Raw genomic sequence first — 26,609 nt, 5'->3', positions numbered from 1 at the left:
CTACATCATTGATATAAAGGAGAACCTCGCGATAGAGGACACAGTAGCGTGTACTTAGATATATGCACCCGTATAATAGCGGAAGATGTAGTAGAAGCTTCAGCGTTGGCCACAAAAATTGCTTTCAAATGTACCACGCGGGAAAACCTCGAAAAATATAGCAAGAGAGGAAAAATGATAAAAGAGCGGAAGGTAGTAGTACAAGTAGCGTGCGGGGAGTTCAACATCCCGGAGCTGAACATGTGCACTATATGAGAGGCGCCGCTGTGTACTGCTCCGGTTAAATCTCTATTACCTGGGGCTTTTTGATGTGCACTGATATAGCACAGCACACGGGCGTGTTCTGAATTTTGCCTATATCGAAATGTAGCCCCAGTGCCCGGGATTTGATCCCGGTACCTTGGGCTCAGCACCAGGTACAGCCCTGAGCCACCGCGGCGGGTAAAAGAGTAGAATTAACGTGTTTATATCAACATAGCATAGTGGGCGAGTTGGTATTGCATCTTTAAGGAACGAAACAGCGCAACTAAAACGAAGGACCAAGAAAAAGCCCAGGGGATGAAATACGAGACCATCGAAAAATAAAAGACTTAATGAATCAACAGCGCGCCGCCGCGGTGGCTCAGTGGCTATGGTGCTCGGCTGCTGACCCAAAAGACGCGGGTTCGATCCCGGCCGCGGCGGCTAGAATTTCTTTGGAGGAGAAATTCTTGAGGCCCGTGTACTGTGCGATGTCAGTGCACGTTAAAGAACCCCAGGTGGTCGAAATTTCCGGAGCCCTCCACTACGGCGTCTCTCATAGCCTTAGTCGCTTTGGGACGTTAAACCCCATAAACCAAACCAAACCAATCAACAGCGCGTATTAAGGTCTTATCGCGAATCAGAAACAGTGTCATAAGATGTCAGCAACACGCTTTCGACAACTGCAATCTGCTTATGCACATTGCTTGCTTGGCAAAGAAAATGGCTTCACTGTTGGTCCTCTTTGTACCTTTCGATAGGTTATCTTACTGTAAAGAAGTTACAGGTAAACAGTTGACTCGGAACTGCAGTCCGGCGTGTAAGCTGCTAGTCTACAGAGCTAAAAAATTGGAGGAGACACTTGAGCTCCGCCTTAAGCGTATGGCGCGAGAGCGTAATGGGCTAATTCCCATATACGTAAAATGTCATTCTCTACTTTACATTAATAGATCCCCGGGAGTCTTCATACCCCTCCCGGTGCAATGGTGCAGCGGTTATGCGATGCGCCATTGCTCTGTGATGGCAGGTGTTCCCTGCTGTGGGCCTTTTGTGGATCAGGTTGCTCTTCCCGAGCGACCAATCATTAATTGAACTGCCACCTGCCACGGTGGGAGTTCGCTCACTATCCGGCGGCCAGGTTGTGATGACGTAGCAAGGTCACGTGACCTAGGTGGCCCGCATCCCTCCTAGGTTGCTCTCTGGGGACCATCTGCCAAAGCCATGCCCGTGATTTCTCGCTCACAAAGCAGACGCAGCAACGCCAGCGGCGGATTTTTTGCGTAATGAGGCCTTTTGCTCCCGCGTTAAAAATTTCAGAAACCACTCTATAGCAATGATTTCTAGTTGTATATCGAGCACAGTGAAAATTTAATCTGACGTTCTTGTTTTTTGTAGGCGCTCTATTACAAAATAATAGCTCTGCTAATAATAAAAGCGTGTTCGATGCTTTCCGGCGCGCCACAAATATGGCAGTCGACAGAAGACACCAAACATGTCTTGCTTATGAGTACAGAGCTACTTCGCTTACTGTCAGTGTTGATTTCAATACAAAATAATCTACTGCAGGAAGAAGCAGACATCATCTTACCCCTCTGAGGACAACGTGCAAAGAAGGCACAGAGTGAAAACGAAACTACGTTAATCTCTTGCAGAACCTCTTATACGACAGGGAGTACGAGTAATAATTGAAATACAGAACTACAATAAAAGCTCCGAAAGGCAAAATTTCAGCGTAAGCCACTAACAAACAGAACTATTAAGAAACGGCTGCAGGAACCACTGATTTCTGCAATACGTTCGCGTTATCCACGTGCATGAAAACGCTCTAACCTTCGGATGACAACTGACGAGATAAAAGAAACGAGGAACTGATTGCTGCGCAAACAAACGCAACAAACCGAGCGTATCGGTTCAAACAAGCTTCAAAAAAAGTGGTAGGGTTTTAGCGTAGTTAAACCCTGTAGACGTGCGAAAGCATGCGTTTAGTCTGGCTGGCTCATGGTTTTGCTTGGATGGGTCTCGCGGAAATATTTATTTCATTTATTTATTCAAGATCACGCTTTAGAGAGACACGGCTTTTGCAGCTCTGGCCATGAAGTAGCGCTTTCGTTCTATAACGTAATGATCTACGTACGCAAAATAATGAAAGGCAACACACATGGAGGTCACAAATAATCAATTCCGTTCTAACGTTTCACGCAGTGAAGAGACTCTTATACGCACAGAATACTTTCTTTCCCGTGAACACGTCGCGGGAACGAACTCCACGAATAATTGAAAGAAGATGATGAATAAAAGTAACCTCAGGACGTCTTTCGCTCCTAATGACATCTCAAGCTTGTAAGAGCCGTGGAATGAGGTAGTGCTGCTGGTCTTACATGAAATACATGGCAAAGCCAATAAAAAAAGAAAGACACCTCCTCGCATCACACAGGGAGATGGTTGACGAGTGAAGAGCATTGCCGACTCTTCGCAATTTCGCATTGTTGACCATCATGATCATATGTCAATTTTTTTTTCGTTTATTCTTGTTTTTTTTTTTTTTCAGAATGGCTGGGTATGTGCTGAGACCTGGAAAATGTACGCCGTCCACACTGCTTTCTGGGTGGGATCAATGACAGGCTACCTCCTCTCAGGACTTCTCGCTGATAAGTAAGGAGACGTCATGTTACGCGCGCAAAATTTCTCGCTAGGCTCTTTATTAAATCACCGAGCTTTCCTGAGAATAAAAGATATGAAAATATTGCGTTCTTTTTGACGTTTTTAGCATACCGGTAATCTTAACTTCCGTTTTTACAGGACTGGTCTACTAGCAGCTTTCTGTTTACCGCGGTGGCTAATGCAGCGCTAATCGTTTTTTTTTTCCTTTCCTTTCCTTAGTTTACATTTACCATATTGATGTCAAAAAGAGAACACTGAAATGTGTACACGACATGCGTTCATTTTCTCTTTATTTTTTTTTCTGCGTGCTTGCTTTAGGCTTTTTTGTGTGTTTTTTTGGTGTCAATCGCTATAGGGGGTTAGAATTATTGTCCGACTTTGCTTGTTTGCGCCGGGTAACCAGCTATGATCAATGTCTTCTTTGCCTATCACACACGCGGCGCAATTTATTATCGATAGTTCTGACGAGTACTCTTGTGTTTTATTGCCAAGCAGGCACGTATCCAAGAGAGGGAGGGGGGGGGGGGGTGGAGGGCCCCTCCTGCTTGAAAGAATTACTATTGGCCCCTCCCAAAATAATTACTGGCAACGCGCCTGTTGCCATGCAAAGTGTAACTGTAAACCTTGCACTAAATCACTATACTGTATGAGTAGACTTGTATCGGCATCTTCAGCGCCACGTGTGGGTGCAACGAGCACGAAGGCTTCAATGCTAAGAAAACTGTCGTACTTAAAGTGCTCCTATTTTTGCGTAAAGTGTGACGGCAGCCTTAACTCCGTTCGAAAGTTTCAGTGAATTACAGCGCCTAAGAGAATCCTTAAAACGGGATATGCTGTTTATCAAAAGTAAAACAGCTGTGTCCTTCTTCACAGTTCTCCCTTCGCTTCTATGACACGTACCAGGGAGGGGGAGGGGGGGGAGGGTTAGGGTAAGTAATTAATCTCCTCGAAGTTTGCCCGATCTAAAAACCTAGCAAAGCATTCTAGCGACACCTGTGACCGGGCGGTCTAACCTTGGGAGCGAAATGAATGGCTCTCACCTTTGATTTTAAGTAGAGCACGTTTTTGAATGGAAAAAGAAAGAACGACATGTTTTGTACCTGCGTTTCCTGTGGGAGGCGAACGCTTAAACTTAACGAGCTACTCTCAAAACCTCGGTATGATTTTTTTGCTCTGAATGACAAAAACTCTTTGAGAAATCAAACTAACTTTTTATAGGTGCGTAGTTTTTATTTTCAGTGTTTTAACTATAATGCCCAGGCAATTAAAATTCTAGATAAAACCTCTGATGTTCTAACCTTTCGCCCGTATTGGCTTCCAGATTGTATAAATGTAAAAAAAGAACGGTGTATACATGTTGAGAACGCTACAACGACTTCATAAACCAAATTACCTTGGAACAGCAAAGGTCATACCACATAAATCGAATTTATAATAATTTCTGAACATATAAGAAAGATGAAGATGCGTGAATGTATTGAGGAGCATACAAACAATAGACAGCAGAATTCAAAATCATTCTGACGCTGTCTAATGCAGCAGTACGGCTGTTGAAGTGTTGTTGTTCCATCGGTTGTTGTTCCATCGGTAGGGCTACCTATTGCAATGATCGATATTAAAATAAGCGAGCTGCATGTCTTGCAGATGTCACCTTGTCTTTAAAAACACGTTTGGAAATGACGTTGGTCCGATACTGTGAAAATGTTACGCAGTTTTACGAGTACGAACAAAAATATTTTCATTCGAACAACCGTTACTGCCCGTCAAGTATAGACCATTACAGGCTTACGGTATGTTGTTCTGACGAGAAGCTAAAGTGAAGTCTATATTTTTTTAGTTAGTAACTGTAACGATACTTATCCTGCAAGAATTTCAAACAACTTTGGCGTACATCAGAAGGTTATTAGGCGGAAAGGAGAAGACTGCTGCAGGTATGCAGAGAAACATGCTCACTCAGATGCATGTCTCTTTTTTGTTTGTTCAGTGCTTCAGAACAGGACCTTTCTCCTCTTCCGCAGAATCGGCCGCAGGAAGACAGCCCTGCTGCTCATAGCCGTGGGCTCCATTTTCAACCTTTTGGGTGCCTTTTTCTCCGAATTCTTAAGCTACACTGTGCTCAAGGTCTTCGCTGCCGCCGGATCGTACCCGGTGACGACCACAGTGTTCGTGTTGGGTAAGCTGGGCTCAAATTTGCAGAAGCCCTTGGAGTGCACAACTATTTTGATTACCATAGTGGGCAAAAACCACGGGCCCTACCAAACGGAAGTTACTTTTTTGCATTCGTGGTATTTGTATGTAAGGTTAAGAGAGGAATTGCATTATATAATCATTATATAATGATTGCTTTACAGAGTTTTGGGGACACGCAATGTACGAATATAATGGTAGGAGCAGCAGTTACGACTGCTTAAACAAGTGTGCTTTATGTAGATGCTCCGTCGCTGCAGTCGTGTATTTGGCGTATCTTCCCTTCGGATGCATCGCGCGAGACATCAACAGCCAGCCGTTGAGCTGAGATTCAACATTGTCCTCGAGATAACGCCGTGAAACAATTGTTGAAGTTCGAAAAGTTTTCATAGTACACACTTGTAAGTAGCTTAACACTTAGCTCTTCAAAACTGCAACGACGTCGTGGTCGGGCGCCCTCCTACTGCTTCCCTCTCCAAGCAGCGTATTCGCGAAAGTATCCGTGGTTTTTAGGAGGCAAAAATTATTTCTGATGTCAAAAGTGAGGTTTAAATAATCTGAATCGGCGCTAGAACCTTAGTGTAAAGAGAGTTATTTTTTACGCTCAGTTAATGACCAGTGCTTGCAACTTTCAAACAGCCCACGCAGAAGAGCCGCACGCGACATCTGTTTTTCACTCGCACCCACTATTTGTCCTTTGTATGCTCGCGTACTCCGGCGCACTTATTATTGACTACACCCGCCAGATCGTTGCGGTTTCTCCTGGCAGACATCTACACGAACATATGGCACAGAACCGGGTCTATTACTCATGGCTTTGCGGTGTCTGCAAGCCTTCAGTACCTACAATTGCTCATGGCTCGTCGGTGGCTGAAAAATACCTGTTTCCAACCGCCGTGTACACCAGCACACTAGCTTTATTTTTTCCGGTCGCAACGGTCGCATTTCAGTAGAGGCGGAATACGAAAGCACCCATCTACTAAATTAATGCGGAACCTTTTACTGCGACTGGCTTCATTAGCCTATACTGTTGCTTTGTCCCGTTAATATCTATTAACCGGAAGTCAATGAAGCTGTCCTGAAGAAGCTGAAAACATTTGTTGCATATGCAGCAGACATAGCGGCCCCAGTATCTCAACTGTGAACATCTCTGATTTTAAGCTATGCTTCGCGTCTTCTTTCTGTGTCACTTGCTCAGTCATGGAGTACACTGTTGTGGAACGGAGGACGCTGGTGGCCTTCATATGGAGTGTCAGCTGGACCGTTTTTGGCGCCTTGATCCCCTGGTACGCCTACTTTCTCCAGAACTGGAGGGCCCTCGTCGTGTCCAACACTATCTTCGGCATCGTCCTTTTCGTCGTCACGTGGTGAGTAGACTCAGCTGACGCTTGCAAAGAAAGGTCTGTCATTAACTGCGCATTACCTGTGAGGGAAAGCACAATTTTACACCGCGGCTGCACAGTAACTAGCAATTGTTTGTAGACCCGTTTCAACGACTGGCAGAACGCTATTTTAGCTACTGTCTCGGTAATCCCACGCAGTGCTAGAAGGAGACCAGCGATAAAAAGCATTTTGTGCTTTATAGCTTCATAACAAAAAGGAATCTTTTTTAACTGGAGTATATGCCTCTATTACTGCTAACCAAAATGCTCTGTTGGAGGATGTTAGCTTGCCTTTTCTAATGGGTAATGACTCCTCCTGCTATCGCAAGAGCGGCGATGTCACTTCCAATTGCACAAAATCCAAAATCCAAAATCCATGCTCTGGTAACGCCTTCCTACGCTCTCGCCACAAAGCCTCCTTCCGTAGTAACCCTCCTCGTTCTTCCTGAGTAATTACACTCCGGGTATTTTCCGTGGCAACCGTCGACCGGTTGTGCCTTCTTGCGCTCTCACCTTACGCTCCTCCTTACACGGTAACCGCCCCCTGTCTGGTTCCTATGGCGACGCACCCATCGGTTACGCCAACTATGACAGACAAGTACATACTGCAATGACATGAAACCCAAGAACAGGCGCTTAACAGCTGCAGCTGTAAAATTAGCTGTAAAGTAATATCTGCTGAAGTTCCGGCCCCAACACGCAGTAACATATAAACGTTTATAGGACTACATTGCACTGCTGGTAGTGAGGTTGCAGCTTAATGCGCACCTCCGCGATGCAACGGGATATTTGTGGACGAACCTGTCTGATCCAGTGTCGAAGTTGCGTCACTACTTGCTTGAATGTCGGCGCTGAGTCGCTGCACGAGTTCTTTTTTGGCGCCTGACGCGTCTGCGCGGCATCGCTCGAGCTGTTGGACGTTCGAAGCGACGGGCTTGCTTGGTTGGCTCGAGAGATGTGGTAAGCTTAGCTTGCACGACCACCTCGAATGGCGCAGTAAGCTCAGCTTGCTCGAACAGGTCGAACAGCGTAGTAGGTTTGGCATGCTCAAACAGTTCGAACGGCGTAGTGAGTTTTGCTTATTCGAGCAGCTTGAACGGCGTAGAAGGCGTAGCTAATAGCTTGACGGGCAAACGCAGGCTGGCGAGCTTATACTTGAGCTTAAACCGGCTCAGGCTCGTTGCTCACTGCGTCAAATGTGAAGCTTGCGCACCTTCCGGACAGCGATGTGATGGTTTATATCAAGAAAGTTGTAGCGACGCGGCAGCGTCTGGTATTTTGATGTTAATTCTTCACGGGAACGCATGACGTTTATGTCATCATTTCATTTGTGCGAAAACGCATGCCGAATAAACGCTCATTGGTGATAGTATGAGCACGGCCAGAGCCTCTATCCATTACGGTCGAAAAGCTGGCCGATATAATGAGGCTTTGCACGAAAACAACGGCTGTGCTATGCTGGCACAAAGCCAAACTGAAATAAGTAAAAAAAAAAGAAAGTCATATCCGCTGAACTTCCAGCGTCAACACGCAGCAATAAAGCAGCGTTTAGCGAGTAACCTTGCCACGACTTCAGTGTCATTACAGTTCGAGGTGCACGTGTCTAAACGGACTAGCGAGATTTAAAATGGAACAAACAGGCAGCGATTCTTTGTCCTTGAACATGACGGCGGCAATGAATGGCCTCTCATAAGTGACATGCGATTTGAGCAACTCAGAGTGATGCGCTGCCTTCATGCTTTGTTCTCTAGCTTACACGACTGAACGAATAAAGCGAACCATAGGCCCTTACCCTATTTCAGTGATATTTAAAAGCAAGCTTAACTGTTATCGCGCCTTAGGCCTCTAGTACGATACAAATTTACAGTGACGTCCACATTTTTGAAGCGCTTATAAGTAAACATTCTTTAGTTGCGAAAAAAAGCATTTTTTTCCTTAAAAATAAGCTTTTAAATGGACACATTTACTGAGAGTGAAATCCTCCGGTATGTTTACCGCTACAACACTTTGCTCTTTTGATCAGCGCTGTTATCGCTATAGTTTGCCCAATTTTCTTTACATCTGTCTCGGCTTCTGTCGCATTGATGCGTCTTTCCTAGTAGTCAATGCTCCTTTAAAATCGCGATCCGCTTATTTTCTTAGGTGGGTTCCCGAGTCCTCCAGTTGGCTCCTGTCGGTGAACCGTAAGAAAGATGCCATCGTCATCCTGGGGAGGATCGCCCGTTTCAACGGCAAGGATGTGTCGGAAGAACGGATCGACAAGCTCTTGACGGTGCGTATCGTGCAGCCACATTATACTACCGTCTCACATCGCGTTATCTTTCCACAAAACTTCCCCACTTGTTTCTCCAAAACACCTTTCGCTCTCTCCAAGGGCCGTATCGGATAAGGAAACTGCACAGAAACCCACAGCAACTAAAATGTATAGCTCCTCATCGAAACAGTATATCCAGTGCAAGAAATATCGAAGCCATGAAAGCAACAGCCCTTAAAAGTGGTTTCCTTAGGTTTATCCTGATAATTACTCAAAACCTGTATGCGAGAATGAAAACTATCTGATCTTAAATTGCTTAAAATTATGAATTAACATAAATTGATTATAAATTATAAATTGCAGTCCATAAAGCACAATCTACATTTTATATTAAATTGCCATGAAGAGAAAAATAACTTTTCGCACAAAAAGCTACATGAATACTTCAGTAAATTGTAACTGCCTTCTGCCTTGCATTGTGTGGTTATATAGCTCTGTACATGTGTCCTGTTTATTGTGCTTTGTATTTATGTATGTACTTTTTATATATTGTTGCGGGAAAGAATATATTTACAGATATTTACAAATAGACAAGAACAGCTGCGAGCGGCACCGAGAACACAGTCCGAACTTCGTTGTCCTCTTCTACTCTTCCCACTTGTGCCATCGCTCTTTGTCGTCGTCGTCTACCCGCATCAGGACCCCCGGCTGCTGAAACGCCGTCTCGGTGTTAGGGCGGCGACGTATGGGCGTCGTGATAAGGTTTAAGGCGACAGACGTGGACGATGTCGGTGGTGGCGCCAGAGGACGATGGCGAGGTTTCAAGGGGAGCAATTTCATAGTTCACGTCGGTAACACGGCGCACGACACGGTAAGGGCCACGGTAGTGCGAAAGGAGCTTCTCGGAGAGGCCGACGCTGCGAGAGGGCGTCCAGAGAAGGACGAGTGATCCCGGGGTAAATTCGACGGCCTGGTGACGGCGGTCGTAGGCTGACTTCTGAGAAACTTGAGATGCTTGGAGCCTACTACGTGCTATTTGGCGCGCCAGCGTGGCCTGGGAGATGGCGTCCCGAGCGTAAGCAGAGGTGGGGGATGAAGAAGGCGGCAAGAGTGTGTCCAAAGGCAAGGTGGGATGCCTACCAAACAAAAGGTAGAAAGGAGAATAGCCTGTTCTGTCATGAAGGGAAGAGTTATATGCAAATGTCACATAAGGCAAGGCTGCGTCCCAATCTCGGTGGTCTGGCGATACGTACATGGCTAACATGTCGGTGAGCGTGCGGTTGAACCTTTCCGTAAGCCCATTGGTTTGTGGGTGGTAAGCTGTCGCGAGCTGGTGCTGCGTGTCACACGAACGAAGAATGTCGTGAACTACTCTGGATAGAAAATAACGACCGCGGTCGGTGAGCAGTTGACGAGGGGCGCCGTGGTGAAGGATGACGTCTTGCAGAATAAAATCGGCAACATCGGTAGCGCAGCTGCACGGCAAAGCACGCGTGATGGCGTACCGAGTCGTATAATCAGTTGCGACAGCGATCCATTTGTTGCCGGAGAGGGACGTCGGAAAAGGGCTAAGAAGGTCGAGGCCAACATGGTGAAAAGGTTCCGGAGGTATGTCGATGGGTTGCAGAAGACCGGCAGGCAAAGTGGAGGGCCTTTTCCGACGTTGACACAGGTCGCAAGCGGCCACGTAACGCTTGACGGAACGATAGAGACCAGGCCAAAAGAAGCGATGCCGCACCCGAGCGTACGTGCGGGACACGCCAAGGTGACCGGCTGTCGGCAGGTCGTGCAGTTCTTCAAGGACAGAAGAGCGTAGATGTTGGGGTATCACGAGCAGGAGCGGAGGGCCATCGGAGCGTAGGTTTCGGCGATACAAAATGCCGTTCTGGAGCACATAAAGGTTCAGAGACGGAGATCGGTTTGCAGAACGGATGCCATCAAAGATAGGACGTAAAGATGAGTCGTGGCGCTGTTCGTTGGCAATATCGGCAAGATCGGAGATAGCTAAGAGGCAGGGCAGGGTCTCAGCGTCCTCTAGGTCAGGTGGTTCCACAGGGTATCGGGATAAACAGTCAGCGTCCTGGTGATGGCGCCCTGACTTGTACACGACGGAGTATGAGTATTCTTGGAGGCGCAATGCCCAGCGACCAAGGCGACCGGTGGGATCTTTTAGTGAAGACAGCCAACAGAGAGCGTGGTGATCAGTGACAACAGCGAATGAACGGCCGAACAGGTAGGGTCTGAATTTAGCCACTGCCCAGACAAGGGCAAGACACTCGCGCTCAGTAATGGTGTAATTTTGCTCTGCGGATGAAAGTAGGCGGCTGGCATAAGCGATGACTCGATCTTGACCCTGTTGACGTTGGGCACGTACGGCGCCGATGCCATATCCGGAGGCGTCCGTGCGAACCTCTGTGGGAGACGACGGGTCAAAATGTGCTAAGATGGGCGGAGTGGTCAGCAAATGGACGAGGGATGAAAATGAGTTCTCTTGAGCAGGGCCCCAGGTAAAGGGGGTGTCGTTCTTTAGAAGATCGGTGAGGGGACGAGCGATGCCGGCGAAATCTTTGATAAAACGGCGAAAATACGAGCACAAGCCGACAAAGCTGCGCACATCTTTCGACGACCTTGGAAGAGGAAAGTCCTTCACAGCTTGAATTTTGATGGGATCTGGGCGTACACCAGAAGCGTCAACGAGGTGTCCGAGAATAGTGAGTTGGCGACGACCGAACTTGCATTTCGATGAGTTCAGCTGAAGGCCGGCGTTACGAAACACTGTCAGAATATTGGAGAGGCGTTCGAGGTGCGTGGCAAAAGTAGGCGAGAAAACCACAACATCGTCTAGGTAACAGAGGCAAGTGGACCATTTAAAGCCACGAAGAAGGGAGTCCATCATTCGTTCGAAGGTAGCCGGGGCGTTACAGAGGCCGAACGGCATGACTTTAAACTGGTATAAGCCATCAGGCGTCACGAAGGCGGTCTTCTCGCGGTCCTTTTCATCAACGGCAATTTGCCAGTACCCCGATCGAAGATCAATTGAAGAGAAATATTTGGCGCCGTGGAGGCAGTCTAATGCATCATCGATCCTTGGGAGTGGATATACGTCTTTTTTTGTGATGCGGTTGAGGTGCCGATAATCAACGCAGAAGCGCCAGCTGCCGTCCTTCTTTTTCACCAGGACGACTGGTGAAGCCCAAGGACTTGACGAGGGCTCGATGATGTCTTTTGCGAGCATCTTGTCCACCTCTTGATTTATGACGGTGCGTTCGGCGCTGGACACTCGGTACGGACGTCTGCGGAGAGGAGCGGAATCACCGGTGTTGATGTGATGCGTCACCACAGAGGTCCGAGCCAAAACACGGCTATCAAAGTCGAAGATGTCGCGGAAAGATGATAAGAGACACCTAAGATCGCGAGCTTGCATTGGCGGTAGGTCAGAAGCGATCATGTCGGCGTAGTCGTCCGTTGGGTTCTCAGTTGATGGGGCCGCAGGCAGCCGGCATTGCTGAGTGGAAGGTAAGCAGGTGTCCACCACTGATATCACACATTCGGCAGCAGGGCACAGCGTGGCGAGTGAGATGCCTTGCGGGAGCGGTTGGATGGATGAACCAAAGTTCAGGACCGGAAGGTACGCTCGGTTGGCCGACATTGTAAATACAATGTGTGGAAGCGCAATGCTGCGCGTCAGGGCGATGTCAAGTTCCGGAGTGACTACGTAGTGACCATCAGGTACAGGGGGAACAGATGAGAAAGAAATGTAAGTTGCGGCTTGAGGCGGTAGACGGACAAAGTCGACAGCACAAAGACGGTGTATAACTGGGGACGGCGACTCAGCAGAAAGAGGAAGGTCAAGCTGAACAACATTAGTGGCGCAGTCAATGAGGGCTGAATGCTCAGACAGGAAGTCGAGGCCAAGAATCACTTCATGAGGGCACTGGTCCAGAACAGAGAACAGAACGGATGTATGGCGGCCGGATATGGTCACACGGGCTGTGCATAGTCCAACAACATGAGGCGTTCCGCCGTCGGCAACGCGGAGAACGGCTTTGGGTGCAGGGGTCAGTACTTTTCGGAGGCGGCGTCGTAGGGCTGAACTCATGACGGATACGTGCGCGCCTGTATCGATCAGGGCTCGCACAGGCACTCCATCGACATGAATGGCGAGCAAATTATGGTGTGCGCGAAGGGCTAATCGAGGATTTTGGGACTGGGGCTGTACTGCAGCATCACCTCCAGACACTGCAGCGTCTAGTTTTCCGCTTGCGAGCGTCCGTAGGGGCCAGGAGAGGAGCGACGGCGTTGGGGCGAACGAGACTGTCGACGCAGGGGGGACGGGGAGCGGCTGGAGCGGGGAATCTGGCCGTCGACTGAAGCACAGTGCTGGGCTGGAGGGGGCGTGTAGTGGCTGGGCTGTTCGTCGTCGCGGTGGGAGCTGAGAGGACGGTATGTGCTGCGACGGGACCAATAATTTCGACAGTGGCGGGAGATGTGGCCAATGCGGTGGCAATGGAAACAAATGGGCCTGTCGTCGGTTGTCCGCCAATCGTTAGGGTTTCGCCGACGTGGAGTGAAGTACGAAGGTGGTCCAGGAGCAATCGCAGTGATTTCGGGTGGTGGTGAAGACTGTACAGGGCTGACGGGCTGGAAACCAAGGTTTGCAAGCTCTTGGCGGACGACAGCCTGTACCAGAGAGATGGTAGGCAAGCGGTTGTCGCCATCATGTGGATGCAGGGGGGCAGGGGACATAGCTTCGAGCTCGCGTCGGATGATGCGGGTCACATTTTCTGGGGGCGCTGGAGTTTCGCGGTGTCGCAGGTCTTCACATGAAGAAGTCGCAGCCGTGTTGGGGAGGCGTGTGTACGGTTGGATAATACGCCTGCTTTTGGCTTCCTCGAAGCGTCGACATTCCTTAATAATTCCGTCGACTGTAGTGCAGTTCTTGTATACGAGCAAGTTGAAGGTATCGTCGGCGATTCCGTTCAACACGTGGCCGACTTTGTCAGACTCGGGCATGTTGGCGTCAACTATGTGACAGAGGGCCAGCACATCTTGAATGTACGACACATAGGACTCCGTAGATGTTTGAGCTCGGGAGGCGAGGTCCTTCTTAGCGGCAAGCGTTCGGCCGAGCGGCCGTCCAAACAATTCGCGGAGTTTCTCTTTGCACACGTCCCAGCTGGTCAGATGGTCTTCGTGCGTCTCATACCAGACCCGGGCAGTGTCTTTTAGATAGAATATTACATTTGCGAGCATGAGGGTCGGATCCCAGCGGTTGTAGGTACTCACTCGCTCGTACATGTTGATCCAGTCGTCGACGTCAGTGTTGTCGGTACCAGAAAAGGTCCCAGGGTCGCGAGGGGGAGAAAGAACGAGTGATGTCATGGCCGGGGCTGAGGTTTGCTGGGCGGCGTCTTGGGTCATGATGAGTGAAGGCAACTGGCGGCCGCTGCGGAGCTCCGTCGTCGGTAGACGTAGGGGAAAGCCGCACCTCCACCAGATATGTTGCGGGAAAGAATATATTTACAGATATTTACAAATAGACAAGAACAGCTGCGAGCGGCACCGAGAACACAGTCCGAACTTCGTTGTCCTCTTCTACTCTTCCCACTTGTGCCATCGCTCTTTGTCGTCGTCGTCTACCCGCATCAATATATACACTTTGTTTAATCGCCGCCGCGGTGACTCAGTGGCTATGGTGCTCGGCTGCTGACCCGAAAGACGCGGGTTCGATCCCGGCCGCGGCGGTTGAATTTCTTTGGAGGAGAAATTCTAGAGGCTCGTGTACTGTGCAATGTCATTGCACGTTAAAGAACACCAGATGGTCGAAATTTCCGGAGCCCTCCACTACGGCGTCTCTCATTGCCTTAGTCGCTTTGGGACGCTAAACTCCATAAACCAAACCAAACCAACTCTGTTTAATCCTGTACTGTTTAGCATTTCTCTGTATATGCTGGCTGTCGCTGCTCTGTAAACGTCTCCGGGACTCGGTCAAGGCCCAGTCAGACCTTTTAGCCCGGAGAACGTTCCAGTGTATAACTGGAGAATAGATTGAATTGAATTGAATTATGGATATCAGGGCTTGACCAGCGCGTACTCGAGCATGCGTGCACGCGACATCCTATACAGAGTAGTCTAGGAGACAAGCCAAAACCTAATAAAACAAACTCGTGCACAGTGCCTGAATAATGCATTCGGAGGGGCCTTCAAAGCAAGAAGAGTAATCGTTTACTTTTACATCCTATAATTAGTCGCTGTTAATCCACTATTAAACCAGCCATGTATACGGTTAGCGGCAGTCATAGCAACACGTAGTGACTTTTTCGCGCCGCTGTCGATATTACCGCCAGCGTAGCGAACGAACGCCAGGCAAAGTTTATAGAACCCCAGGCAGTCGAAATGATTCTCAATTGACCTCCTCGTGACTCCCTCAAATGTTCTCATTATATAATTTTTTTTTTTAAACTGCAGGAAACCGGGAGTGACACCAAGGCCCAGATGATCGCTAAAAAGGCCCCGAGCTTTTGGCAGGGCACTGTGCTCATGATGAAGTCGCCGAATATCCGAAGGATCTCGCTGCTTATGTACATCAGCTGGTGAGTTGCACACGTTTCACCACAAGAGCTTGACAGGCAGCAGCATGCTTCCATTTCCTCTATTAGTAATTATGATGAATTTTGTGCTGGCACATATTTTATACAGTCCTACCGTTTTGTATTCTGAGTTTTCTTTCAGCCTGCAATAATGCCCCCCCCCCCCCTCTAATGTTATACCCCTAGTGGGTTTGTAAGGCCACTGTAGATAAATAAAAAAATAAATTGCTAGCATTACTTTTATGTGGACTTCTTAGCGTCTTACCAATCCTTTCGACTGTCGCGTTGTGATTTTACGTCATTGAAGCATGCACTACAGAAAAGCGCGCTGTAAAAACAAAAAGCTGTGTGGTTCTATGGAAGGCATGGTTTATAAAAAGAAAAAACTCCTCGGTTTTTCTGCTCATTAGTAACATTCGTGACACATGTGCTAATGCTGATGGCGCCACACTGTCAGTCCGATCATATTAGAGCTTGACAGTTTATTCTTCTACGCTACCATTTTGGTACGGTCTAAATATGCACCATTTTGAAAAATGTACCATGTTGCATGCTATTCCGTCAATTATATGTGCCAAACGAATACAATGAGTGTTTTAAGCACTCGGAATTCTAAAAATGTTTATGTAATACGGCTGCACAGAAGTGTTTTACAATCTCTGTTATAAAACACGCCTCTTTGGGCCGGAAAATTTAGATGTTGTATAAAGACAGACGTGCTGTTTGTTTACAAAGAGGGCAAAAATGTCGCTTTGAGGTGGTCTCTTTTGTCACTACTGTGTGGCGGGTAGGAGATTAAGTTTAGGAAATCAGACCGCGATGAAGTCCTTCGGGGTATCCAATATGAAACAGGCTAGGCCGTCATAAGCAGTAGCGATTGAGATCTGACCTTATGGGTTGTAGTAGGTGACATTAAGGTAGATCGAGGTGCAAAAAATGCGCCTACGCAGGATCTCGGCTCCACACTCTAAACATGAAGGAGTAAAGAGAGAGTAAAATCCTCCAGCGCGCACCCTTTTATAGATGGGTGTGCGCTAGAGGGTGGTTTACTCCTTTTTTATTCCCATATAGGTGTATTCGGACTTAGAGTGCAGTTGCCAATATATCGGAGTCTGGAAAGTGCAGTGCATGTTTCATTAAAATTTTCACCGAAGCTTGTGCTTTCATAAGTGCGCGGTTCCTAATTCAGGAAGTTATGGTGTGAATCCTGCGAGTGTTGCATTCCCTGTTAGTTGCAATAAATTCAAGACATGAAAACTGCGAAAAAATAAATTGCAGTCATTGGAGGCCTATAAATAGCAAACGGTAACGAAAATACATGCCGGTAATGACTGGTACCAGCAGCGGCATCTCTGCCCGGAATGCGCGTATATTCTTCTCTATGCTATCAGCTGAATTTGCTCTGGGCTTACGGGCTGTCTATGGGAATGCGTTAACCTGTCTCCTTTAGCACTTCCGTCGCATTTAGTGTTTTTGACAACTGAGTGAACGTCTGTTTATTGCCCTCGGAGTGAACACAAAATATGTTTCCAACGTCTTGATCAATTTTCGTTAGGGTACCAATTTTGTGCGACAGAAGGAACGATAAACATAAAACTGCCTGGCTTCGTTTTATATTCCCCTCTCTAGGTTCACGATCAGCTTGTGTTACAACGGCACCACAGTGCAGCTCGGACAACTGGGCCTGGACGTCTACACCAGTTATTCGGTCGCTGTGGCTTCCGAGCTGCCGGTCAATATCTTCTGTATCTTTGCATTGGATGCACTGGGGCGGCGCTGGCCAAGCTCGATATGCATGCTAGCCGGCGGCGTGGTCTGTCTTCTCATGTGGCTGCTTCGAAGCGGTGAGTGATGTAATTTATCATCTTCATGAACCCTTTTATCATCTTGATGAAAAAGAACGGTAGTCTCCTGCCTTTGCCTATGAACGCCTTTGCTTTCAGGCTAGCCGAGTTATGGATATGCTCATGGAGAGAATGTTCCTTCAATGTTAGCAGTAGCCTTATTAGAGCATAAAATGCTTTTAGCTCCCACTGTCGGCGCGCCGCGGTCGACCTTGGCACCAGACCAAAGGGAGTGAGTGGAGGTGAACCTGAACGAAATTTAGCGAAACTTTCCGCCTGACTCCTGGTTCCTACGTGCATTGCCGCCGGAGCTGCGCATGCGTCAAGATCCTCTCCGTGGTGGTGGGCATGGCGGTGGGTGAATTAAAGGGAGACTGAAGCACTTTTTCTGAAAATCGGGCTGGCAGCGGCGTCCTATAGTTTTCCATACTGTATGCTGGAATATCGCATCCAAATAAGGCAAAAACAAGCGCGAATTGCCTTTTTTAGCCGAAATATGCGGCCTGTGCCGCGGGGCACGCCGCGCGGCGCGCCGCCGCCCCTTGATTGGTCAAGAGAGGTCGTGACGTCACTTTGAGGACTGGAGAAGCTGCCGATGCGGATCTGGCGCTGCGTTGGGGGCAGATCGCAGCTTTCCGTGTCGCTGTAACAGCGAATACGGCGACTATTTTTTTTTACTGACCACCGAAGAAAAGGATACTACAGTTTGCTCATTCCACGTATCACCTGAAACCAAAAAAGACACAAGCAAAAAATTCTATGCCTAGCACAAGCATACGCCAGCGTCAAAGACGCGATACAGACCATGCGTAAAAGGTGCCAGCACAACATCGGCTCGTATTCTGAAAGGAAGGGGTGCGAACAATACTCAAGTCAATTACCACCACCGGACGCCTCCTGGCTCGCCCGGAAGAGCGTCATCCTAAAGAAAAGGCCCAAAGCACTGCGTAAATCCTGTTCTCAGTACCCGGCGTTGCAGGTTGGGGCAAGAAAGTATTTCAAGTGAGCGATGAAGGAGCACAAAGTTGGTGTCAAAATTAGCGAAGCGCAGTGGCCAAGCACTGCGAGGCATGTGACCACAAGATAGTGACGCAATCATGGTGCGCTGGAAACCAAGCCAAATACGCGCACAAATGCGCTTCACTCCTGGCGCGTTCAGCAGATGCCAGAAAATATTAATCGCTGCCTCGGAAACGTTCGCCCTTCCTAGATTTGCAGTTTAGGTTCAGTGAAGTAGTTGCCAACTATATGTGTGTTTAAAAGCCAAGCTAGCTGCTACTCGACCGCTGCCACAACTTGATGAAGAAACCGAGTAAGGTTGCGGTGTTTTTTTTGCAAAAACTCGGTTGGCATTCATTTCTCTCATAAATTTGCATCCGAAATCAACGTCGAACGCTTTCATTTTAATTGCTTAGCTAGGATTAAACGAGATGCCGCATATGAAGAGCTTCGATGCTTGCTTGCTTTGCTTTATTGTGATTTGCTCTGCTTGCTTGCTTGCTTGCTTGCTTGCTTGCTTGCTTGCTTGCTTGGACACGTCGAACCGAGTATAAAATCACTAACCGAGCCTTGCTGAGCACGTCTCAGGTGGTCTGGCCGCACCTAAGCTGAGGAGAGCGACACATGCTTAAGCCTCTATAAGGTTTCGTCAGGGGCTAAGTGAGCATGTTTCTGCTTTTAAAAGAGGCGCTTCTTCAGAATGGTGACACGCCTCTTATGCGCGAGGAAATCGATGGAACTGTGTCATGGTTCAGCCGCGCCTTTTCGACAGAAATCTCCAGAGATCACACTAGGACAAGCTCTGCCTGTAGCCGCTCTTACGAAAGTGTTTCGAGCAGAGTAAGCTTGCTTTAGTCGGCTTGTACTCTTCGTCACAGCAGCGAGCGGTTGCGCTGCGAGCTTGTGGTCTTGCGGAAAACAGTGGAAGACGACACAGTCGCGGCCGTAGTTGTTCGTGGACACGAACGCAGAGTAGCACCTGTTGAATCTGATTCTCAAGGTCGGCTGACACGCTTTGTACGCCGCAACGCACGTAGTACGAGGAACAACGCATGCAGCACGAGAAACAACGCGCGCTGAAAGCGCGCTCGGGTGCGCCGAAGCATCCCCGGCTCCTCAACATGACGTCACGCAGGCCGACATGGACGAGGTTTTCCTCTCCGCTGTTCCCCTCTCCTGCGCTCGCGCGGGGCGCGGGAAATTTAAACATCGCGCTTTTAATTGGTGATTGCGCCACTGTTTTAGCCAAAATCGAAAAAATAATTTCACAGACGTGATCAGCAATGACACTACTTCAAAACCCTAGAAGGTTAGCTGATTCGAAAACCGCCTCAGTATCCCTTTAAGCGTGAGCAGAGGGAGTCTTCTATCCGGCCCACGACCCGAACGGAGCCCGCTTGCACGCTTAGTCCTCGTGACGTGACAATGAAGCGAGAGGGCCGTGCGTGTTGCGTAATCCGCGCCCCCACCGGCAATACTTTCCGCCGCCCTCACCGTTTACAAGAAGTTCCGCGCCGCGCCGAAGGATGGCGCCGTGGCTCCGCCCGAGACGTTGAAATCGGCCGCCCGTGCGACGCTGCGGACAGATGGTTGTGTTTCGGCGAGACGAGGCCTTGTCTTGAAACGAGATTGGCTCTCCAAAATGTGCTAAGCCAGTACTAGAAAAAAGACCTTCATTCGACTGGTCGACGCGCAGTCGCCTTTATGAGATAGACTTTGTTTGCCTGCCCTCGTCTCCCAAAAAACGCATGTCAACGCTACGAGACACGCCATTCGAGAGAAAGACTTAAAACGCATACTATGCAATCAACAAGTGCCCTTGCTTTTCGTCTATATAAAAACGGGGCCAGTGCGGCAATGGATTCAACCGCGAAATCATGCTCGTTTAATAAAAAAGAAATGAAATTGCTACGGCTTCGAGGAGGTTCTAGTATTTACACATCAGGGGCCGTAAAAAAATACCGATTAAAAATCTAGAGGTCATACAAAGTTTATTAGGCGTGTATGCAACCCTTTTCATTTGGCCCTTGCAACTTTTGGGGCACTGTTACCACGCTGTTAAGAACAAGGTCACTGTTAAGAAATCTGAGTAAGCAAACCCGCCTTCTCCTGTTTTTGCGTTTACCAATGCAGTACTGTAAATTTTTATTTTTATTTTAGCGCCTTTGCCGGGCACACGGCCCAGGCCTCACGTCGAGCTTGGCTGGCCTGCCAGGGCTAATTAGAGTGACAATGAGCGGACCCGGATCGGGCACGCAGATCGGGACCGGCTTGGGCTCAGGCTGGGCTCTAGTCCTCTAGTCTGTACTAACTTCAGTGTGACTTAAGTAATTTAGAGCTCTGCCCTGCAGTTGGGCGAGATTACGCAGATTGCTTGTGTTCCTATACCGTGTTCTGCAACTTTATCGGCACAGGTTTGAAAAATTCTCCCGCTACAACCGTTGGCTCGTTTGTGGTGAAACCGCGCACAAAGCTTCCTTATTGTTGTCCGTTTTAAGGCATAGTAAGTATAAAAGTGGTACTTGCTAGGTTTGGTCACGCGAGATGCGAAACAAGAAGCACCCGTGTTGAGATCGAGCCGCCGTCATCGAATTTCTGCCGAAAGATACTTGTGGCGTCATCTGGCATCGCTGAAGGAAAGCGCCGCGAAAGCAGACGGCAGAAATACGACGAGACAATGCAGAACATATCTTTTATTGGTAAATCACCGTCAAGTCATTTAATTTGTTTACGATAGTTTTCAAAATGCGTTGGCCGAAAAATATTTCACGCGCTTAAGCAGACGACATGGCCCGAACGACGCATTCAAAGCAAGCCGCCGCGCTCGTTGCAACGCTCGCCTCGGCGCTTTCCTTCAGCGATGCCAGATGACGCCACAAGTATCTTTCGGCAGAAATTCGATGACGGCGGCTCGATCTCAACGTGGGTGCTTCGTGTTTCGCATCTCGCGTGACCAAACCTAGCAAGTACCACTTTTATACTTACTATGCCTTAAAACGGATAACAATAAGGAAGCTTTGTGCGCGGTTTCACCACAAACGAGCCAACGGTTGTGGCGGGAGAATTTTTCAAACCTGTGCCGATAAAGTTGCAGAACACGGTAGATTTCGAATTTATATACACGAGTCAGGCGATTTCCATAGAGTCTGCGAGCTGGAATCACACCACAGTTATTAACGAAAGGTATTACAAAGAAATAAAGAAGGAAGAAAGGAAGAAAGAAAGAAATTAAGAAATAAAGGAAGCACGAAAGGAAGAAAGAAAGAAAGGAGGAAAGAAAGAAAGAGAGAAAGAAAGGAAGAAAGAAAGAAAGGAAGAAAGGAAGAAAGAAAGAAGGAAAGGAAGAAAGGAAGAAAGAAGGAAAGAAAGAGAGAAAGAAAGGAAGGAAGGAAGAAAGAAATAAAGAAAGGAAGAAAGGAAGAAAGAAAGAAGGAAAGAAAGAAAGGAAGAAAGAAGGAAAGAAAGAGAGAAAGAAAGGAAGAAAGAAAGAAAGAAGGAAAGAAAGAAAGGAAGAAGGAAGGAAAGAAAGAAAGAAAGGAAGAAAGAAAGAAAGAAAGAAAGGAAGGAAGGAAGAAAGAAAGAAAGAAAGAAAGGAAGAAAGTAAGAAAGAAAGGAAGAAAGGAAGAAAGAAAGAAAGAAAGAAAGAAAAAAGAAAGAAAGAAAGAAGGAAAGAAAGAAAGAAAGAAAGAAAGAAAGAAAGAAAGAAAGAAAGAAAGAAAGAAAGAAAGAAAGAAAGAAAGAAAGAAAGAAAGAAAGAAAGAAAGAAAGAAAGAAAGAAAATTTAATGAAAGCAGATACGGAGCTATGCTTATACGCTTGTTGAAAATGTCAGTTTTTCTGTTCAAATGGCCCAACCGCTGCAGTACAAGAATTCTGGTAACTGCTTCCAATTCGGCGAGGCGCGTCCTGAAAAATAAAATTTCATTTGTATGTCCAAAATTTTCGGCAATTCGCTCATTCGAAAATAGTATCTAAACAAAGCTTTCTTTTCAACAGTTGGGGGGGGGGGGGGGGCGCCTAGATTTCTTTTTTTCTGAGAACTCCATCAGCGTAGCAATGTAGTAATGAAAGCAGTTGTGCGTTTTTCATGCATTTTAATACCATAAAAGAAACCCTTTGTCCGGCTTATGGCAGCCTCGGTTCCTTATGCCCGCCAATAATCAAACATAAAAAAATCGAAAAGAAAAGCTAGTGTTGGTCCAAGCTGGAGTTCTTTCGAATAGTCGCAAACTTGCGAATAAGCAGTCACCTTATACCACATGAGAGATGTTAGCTCTGATTCATCTTGCTTGCAGATTCGGACACGTGGACGCTAGTGATGTCCACGATGCTGATTTTCTTCTTCTCCGGAGGCTACAACATCGCAGTTCAGGTGGCATCCGAGATATTCCCAACCATTATCCGGGGCCGCGCCGTACTGCTTCAGAGAATGCTCGGAGACGTCGGGGGCCTGTTGGGAGCCCAGGTCGCCTCGCTGGTAGGCAGTGACTTTTATTATGTTATTTCAGTTATTACCGAAGCCGTAGTTTCTCGTTGATGTCATTTCGTTGTAGGCCTCCCGCATATAATGCACCTTGCTGCCTTGTATAGTGCCCTAGGGATTAATCAAACTATTGTTCTTCGGGAGGTGGTGCTGTGTATGACAACTAGACAATCAGTGAACTGGTTGCTGACTAGAAAACAGGCGAAAATAGACCGGCGTCACGATTCCGAAATGTTGTGACGATGTCGGCTACCTTCATTTTCAAGTACACACTAAACACAAATACTCCTATATGGGAGTCAAAAAAGAGTAAGTTGTCTTCTAGCGTACACCCTTTAATAAAAAGGTGTGCGCTAGAGGACCTGGCATGCCCACAACATGAATTACGAGAATGTAGAGGCTTACCGTATTTACTCGCGTAACAAATGCACTCGCAGAAGGAATGTGCCCCCTACCTTGGCGAAGAAAAAGTACCATTTTTTTTCCCTCGCGCAAAAAACGCATCCCAATTTTTTTTTTTTCGCGCGCAATCTGTCGCTGATGATAGTCGTAAACACTAAAACAACTATCTAATGCTAAAAAAGTGCCATTTGTCGAACACGACTACTGTACTTCACCCTACGGGACGAACAACCAATAAAATTCTGGCGAGGAATCTGAGAACCAATAAAAACAACCCACGGTTCCAAATTGGTCTTTGTGTTTGATCTGCCATACCAATTATTATGGTCACTTTTTTCGGTTGGGCTTCGTTCTAAATGCTAGGAATTTGTATAGAGTTAACTCTGTGTTTGTTTCTTTCGACACCATTTTGGACCGCTACGCGAGTTTCACATGCGGGGTGAGGATAAAACTGGCTGCCCGTGCTCTCAAGCACGGAAATCGTGCCGAAGAGTGAGTTTTATTTTATCTAGAAGCTGACTGGTGCTGTATGAAGTAATTATTCTACCTGCCTAGTTTTCGTCCCTTTTTTACCGGTCCAGAGAGAGAGAGAGAAACAGAAGGACGGAAAGGCAGGGAGGTTAACCAGCGATGCCCCGCAGGCTACTCTACACGTGGGGAAGGGAACAAAGGAAAAAAAAAAGGAATAAGACAGGAACGAAATGAGTTTTTCAACTGTCCATCGACCACTATGACAAGGTGGCAGAGGGCGCACCGGTTTAAATGTGTTGCGAACATCTTACCTCGCGTAATGAAAGCTGTCATTGGTATCCTAGGTTATATTTGGGAAATAAACTGCGTTCATTGTGTGAGCAAATACGATATTTGTTTTAATACTAGTTGTCTTCTCCCTACTTGCGGCCTGCGTGCTTTTCGTCCACGTTGCCGTGAACATCTGTGGAAACTTTGATGCCTGGAAGGTATCCATTGGAACAGAAGGGCAATAATCATGACACAGATGTTTTCAGACGACCAGATTTCTGCTTAAATTTGTATATTTTGTCAGCCTCATTTGAAAGCAAAAGAAAATGAAGCCCACATTTACATTGGCACTTAACGATAAATGATCATACTGCAATGTATTGCAGTTGAACTCTAATTAAAAGCCCTTTTCATCGTTCTTTCTTCACTCTTTCCTTCAAGGTACATGTGGATGCCTATCTTCCTATGCTTGTGACCGGCTGTTTGGCACTGGTATCCAGTGTGTTCGTATTTTTCCTGCCGGAGACGGCGGGAGCAGAGTTGCCGCAGACCATCGAGGATGGTGAGCGGTACGGCAAAGGGCAGGGTCTCTGCTTCTGCCCGCTTTTTGCCGGTGACACCGAAGCACCAGCAACAGAAAAGCCTCCCTTAACAAAACGGTAAGGCGACGCGATGCATCTTGTGCTACAGTTCAGGTTTCCTCGCAACTTGGATTCGATAAGTACTCGGTTGTTTCAGCGACGGTGGCGGCGCCACGCGGTCTGTTTCGCAAGCAGCGAGCCGGTGATGGCTCTTCGCTACGCGGGCGACTGCAGTGGTTTGGAGCGTGAAGATGCGCTTCAAAAATGAGAATATTTTGCTATTCCACGGTGTGTGAATCATCGATGAACTTTAGAAAAAAACAACAAATGTTGCTCCTGCAAGTAAGCAAAAAGATCAAAAAGCAGTGATTAAGTGCGTATGGAAGGATGATGAGGCGCTTCAACCCAACGGTCCGTATCTTTTTCAGCGACGCGTTTGTTGACGCCACGACCCCGTGTTGTCGTGTATACCTGTTCTGAGCTTACTTTATACGACCATCGTAGCGAAGTGCGCATGCATTGAAGCACTGAGCGGATGTGAAGTATATTGGTGATATTTTTGGGTGAATGTTTTCAGTAAACAAATATTTTTCCTTCACTCCCTTATGTATTTCACTGTATTGCAGCTGTTCGTTACAGCTGTGAGCCAGCTTCAGTCGATTCAGGTCTAGATTAAAGCGACTTTTTGGCCTCAACATTTTTTAAGCAGCCGCTGTGGCTCAGTGGTTATGGCGCACGGCTGCTGACCTGAAAGACATGGTTTTGAAACAGCCCGTGGAGGTCGCATTCCGATGGAGGCGCAATGCTAGTGGCCCATGTACTGTGCTATTTCAGTGCATGTTAAACAACCACAGCTGGGCGAAATTCCCGGAGCCCTCCCCTACGGCGTCCCTCATAGCCTGAGTCGCTTTGGGACGTTAAACCCCATAAGATCCAAATATAACGAGATTGCGAAGTGACGATATGGATGGCTAGAATTTCATGTTCATGGCATTCAGATTGATGTTATTTTCTCGAATGCAATGCGCAAAGTGGCTGAATAACCGCAACCGTTTATTGACAACTGTCGTCTGTTCACTTGATCACAGCGCTTTTCCTCAGCTAGTCGAAAACACATTTCGAGCACTAATTTGGGGTATGCCATTAAGCTCGAACGACCCTTTTGCTGCCTCTTCAAAGAATATACACTGCCTCTTATATTACCGTACATGTGACCAATGTATACTGCAGACCATCGAGCCGAGATATTTATATCATCAGCGCGCAATATATACAAATTCCGTATATAAGCGGGTAAGCGCCGCAATCGTCTAAGCGCCAAATATAGCGTCACTCTGTACGGGTAAATAATGTATTTCCTCAGACTGTGGCTTAAAAATTCGTGTCGAATTCCGCTTTCGGGAGGGCCGAAAACCGCCAAAGTAGCCAAAAAAAGTTCGGCCCTTACTCGCATTTATACGGCAATCGCCGCGCAGTAACAGGCCGAAAAAAAAGGAAGTAAAAGCTGAGAAAAACTAGAGTTTAAAGTGTTTGCCGCACTTTACTGTGCAGAATTCGATACGTGTGTCAACGCCGACGGAGTTTTTGCGGCACTTGCTAACTAGCTATTACATGCGCATGAATATTTATTTCGTGCCTGCAATGTAGCCGAACACAAGTAAAGGTTCTCATTAATATCAGAAAGTTACTTGCTGCTACCTATCTCGACGCTAAACCATACACGAAAGGTGAAGCAATGCAAGAAGCCTCTTTGCTTCTAGAGACGCTCGTTACAACAACGGCATCATCACCGCCTCGTCCTTCATGTCCACCTTTACTTAACCTATAGGTATTAATGCGTATGTAAAAATCTGTCAGTAAGAAAATGGCGGTAGACGTGTTATCAAGATCAGTGTTTTATGAAATATTTTGCGCTCCTATCATCATCATCAGCCTGACTACACCCACTGCAGGGCAAAGGCCTCTCCCATGTCTCTCCAATTAACCCTGTCCTTTGCTAGTTGCCGCCACTGTATCCCCGCAAACTTCTTAATCTCATCCGCCCACCTAACTTTCTGCCGTCCCCTGCTACGTTTGCTTTCCCTTGGAATCCACTCCGTTACCCTTAAGGACCAGCGGTTATCTTGCCTTCGCATTACATGCCCTGCCCAAGCCCACTTCTTCCTCTATACATTTGGGGAAAGCTGCGAGTTCGCTATTAACAGGGTTGCGTACATATCGCCCTAAAGATTTAATATTGAATGAA

General features: G+C 47.4%; 1 protein-coding gene across 1 annotated transcript in view; it reads left to right on the top strand.

Moving 5' to 3' along the window:
* Nucleotides 1-26,609, top strand: part of LOC149342392 (solute carrier family 22 member 7-like) — a 29,657-nt gene that overhangs the window by 1,542 nt on the left and 1,506 nt on the right. The window contains exons 2-9 of the mRNA XM_089542158.1: nucleotides 2,789-2,892; nucleotides 4,920-5,074; nucleotides 6,287-6,455; nucleotides 8,613-8,742; nucleotides 15,193-15,317; nucleotides 16,944-17,158; nucleotides 22,453-22,634; nucleotides 24,225-24,442. Of these exons, the coding sequence (XP_089398284.1) occupies nucleotides 2,789-2,892; nucleotides 4,920-5,074; nucleotides 6,287-6,455; nucleotides 8,613-8,742; nucleotides 15,193-15,317; nucleotides 16,944-17,158; nucleotides 22,453-22,634; nucleotides 24,225-24,442 (1,298 nt within the window). The remainder of the gene's footprint in view (nucleotides 1-2,788; nucleotides 2,893-4,919; nucleotides 5,075-6,286; nucleotides 6,456-8,612; nucleotides 8,743-15,192; nucleotides 15,318-16,943; nucleotides 17,159-22,452; nucleotides 22,635-24,224; nucleotides 24,443-26,609) is intronic.

This window comes from Amblyomma mixtum, chromosome 5 (genome assembly GCF_055824585.1).
Source record: "Amblyomma mixtum isolate Tamu chromosome 5, ASM5582458v1, whole genome shotgun sequence".
Classification (NCBI taxonomy): domain Eukaryota; kingdom Metazoa; phylum Arthropoda; class Arachnida; order Ixodida; family Ixodidae; genus Amblyomma; species Amblyomma mixtum.
This window is presented reverse-complemented; position numbering and strand designations above follow the sequence as displayed.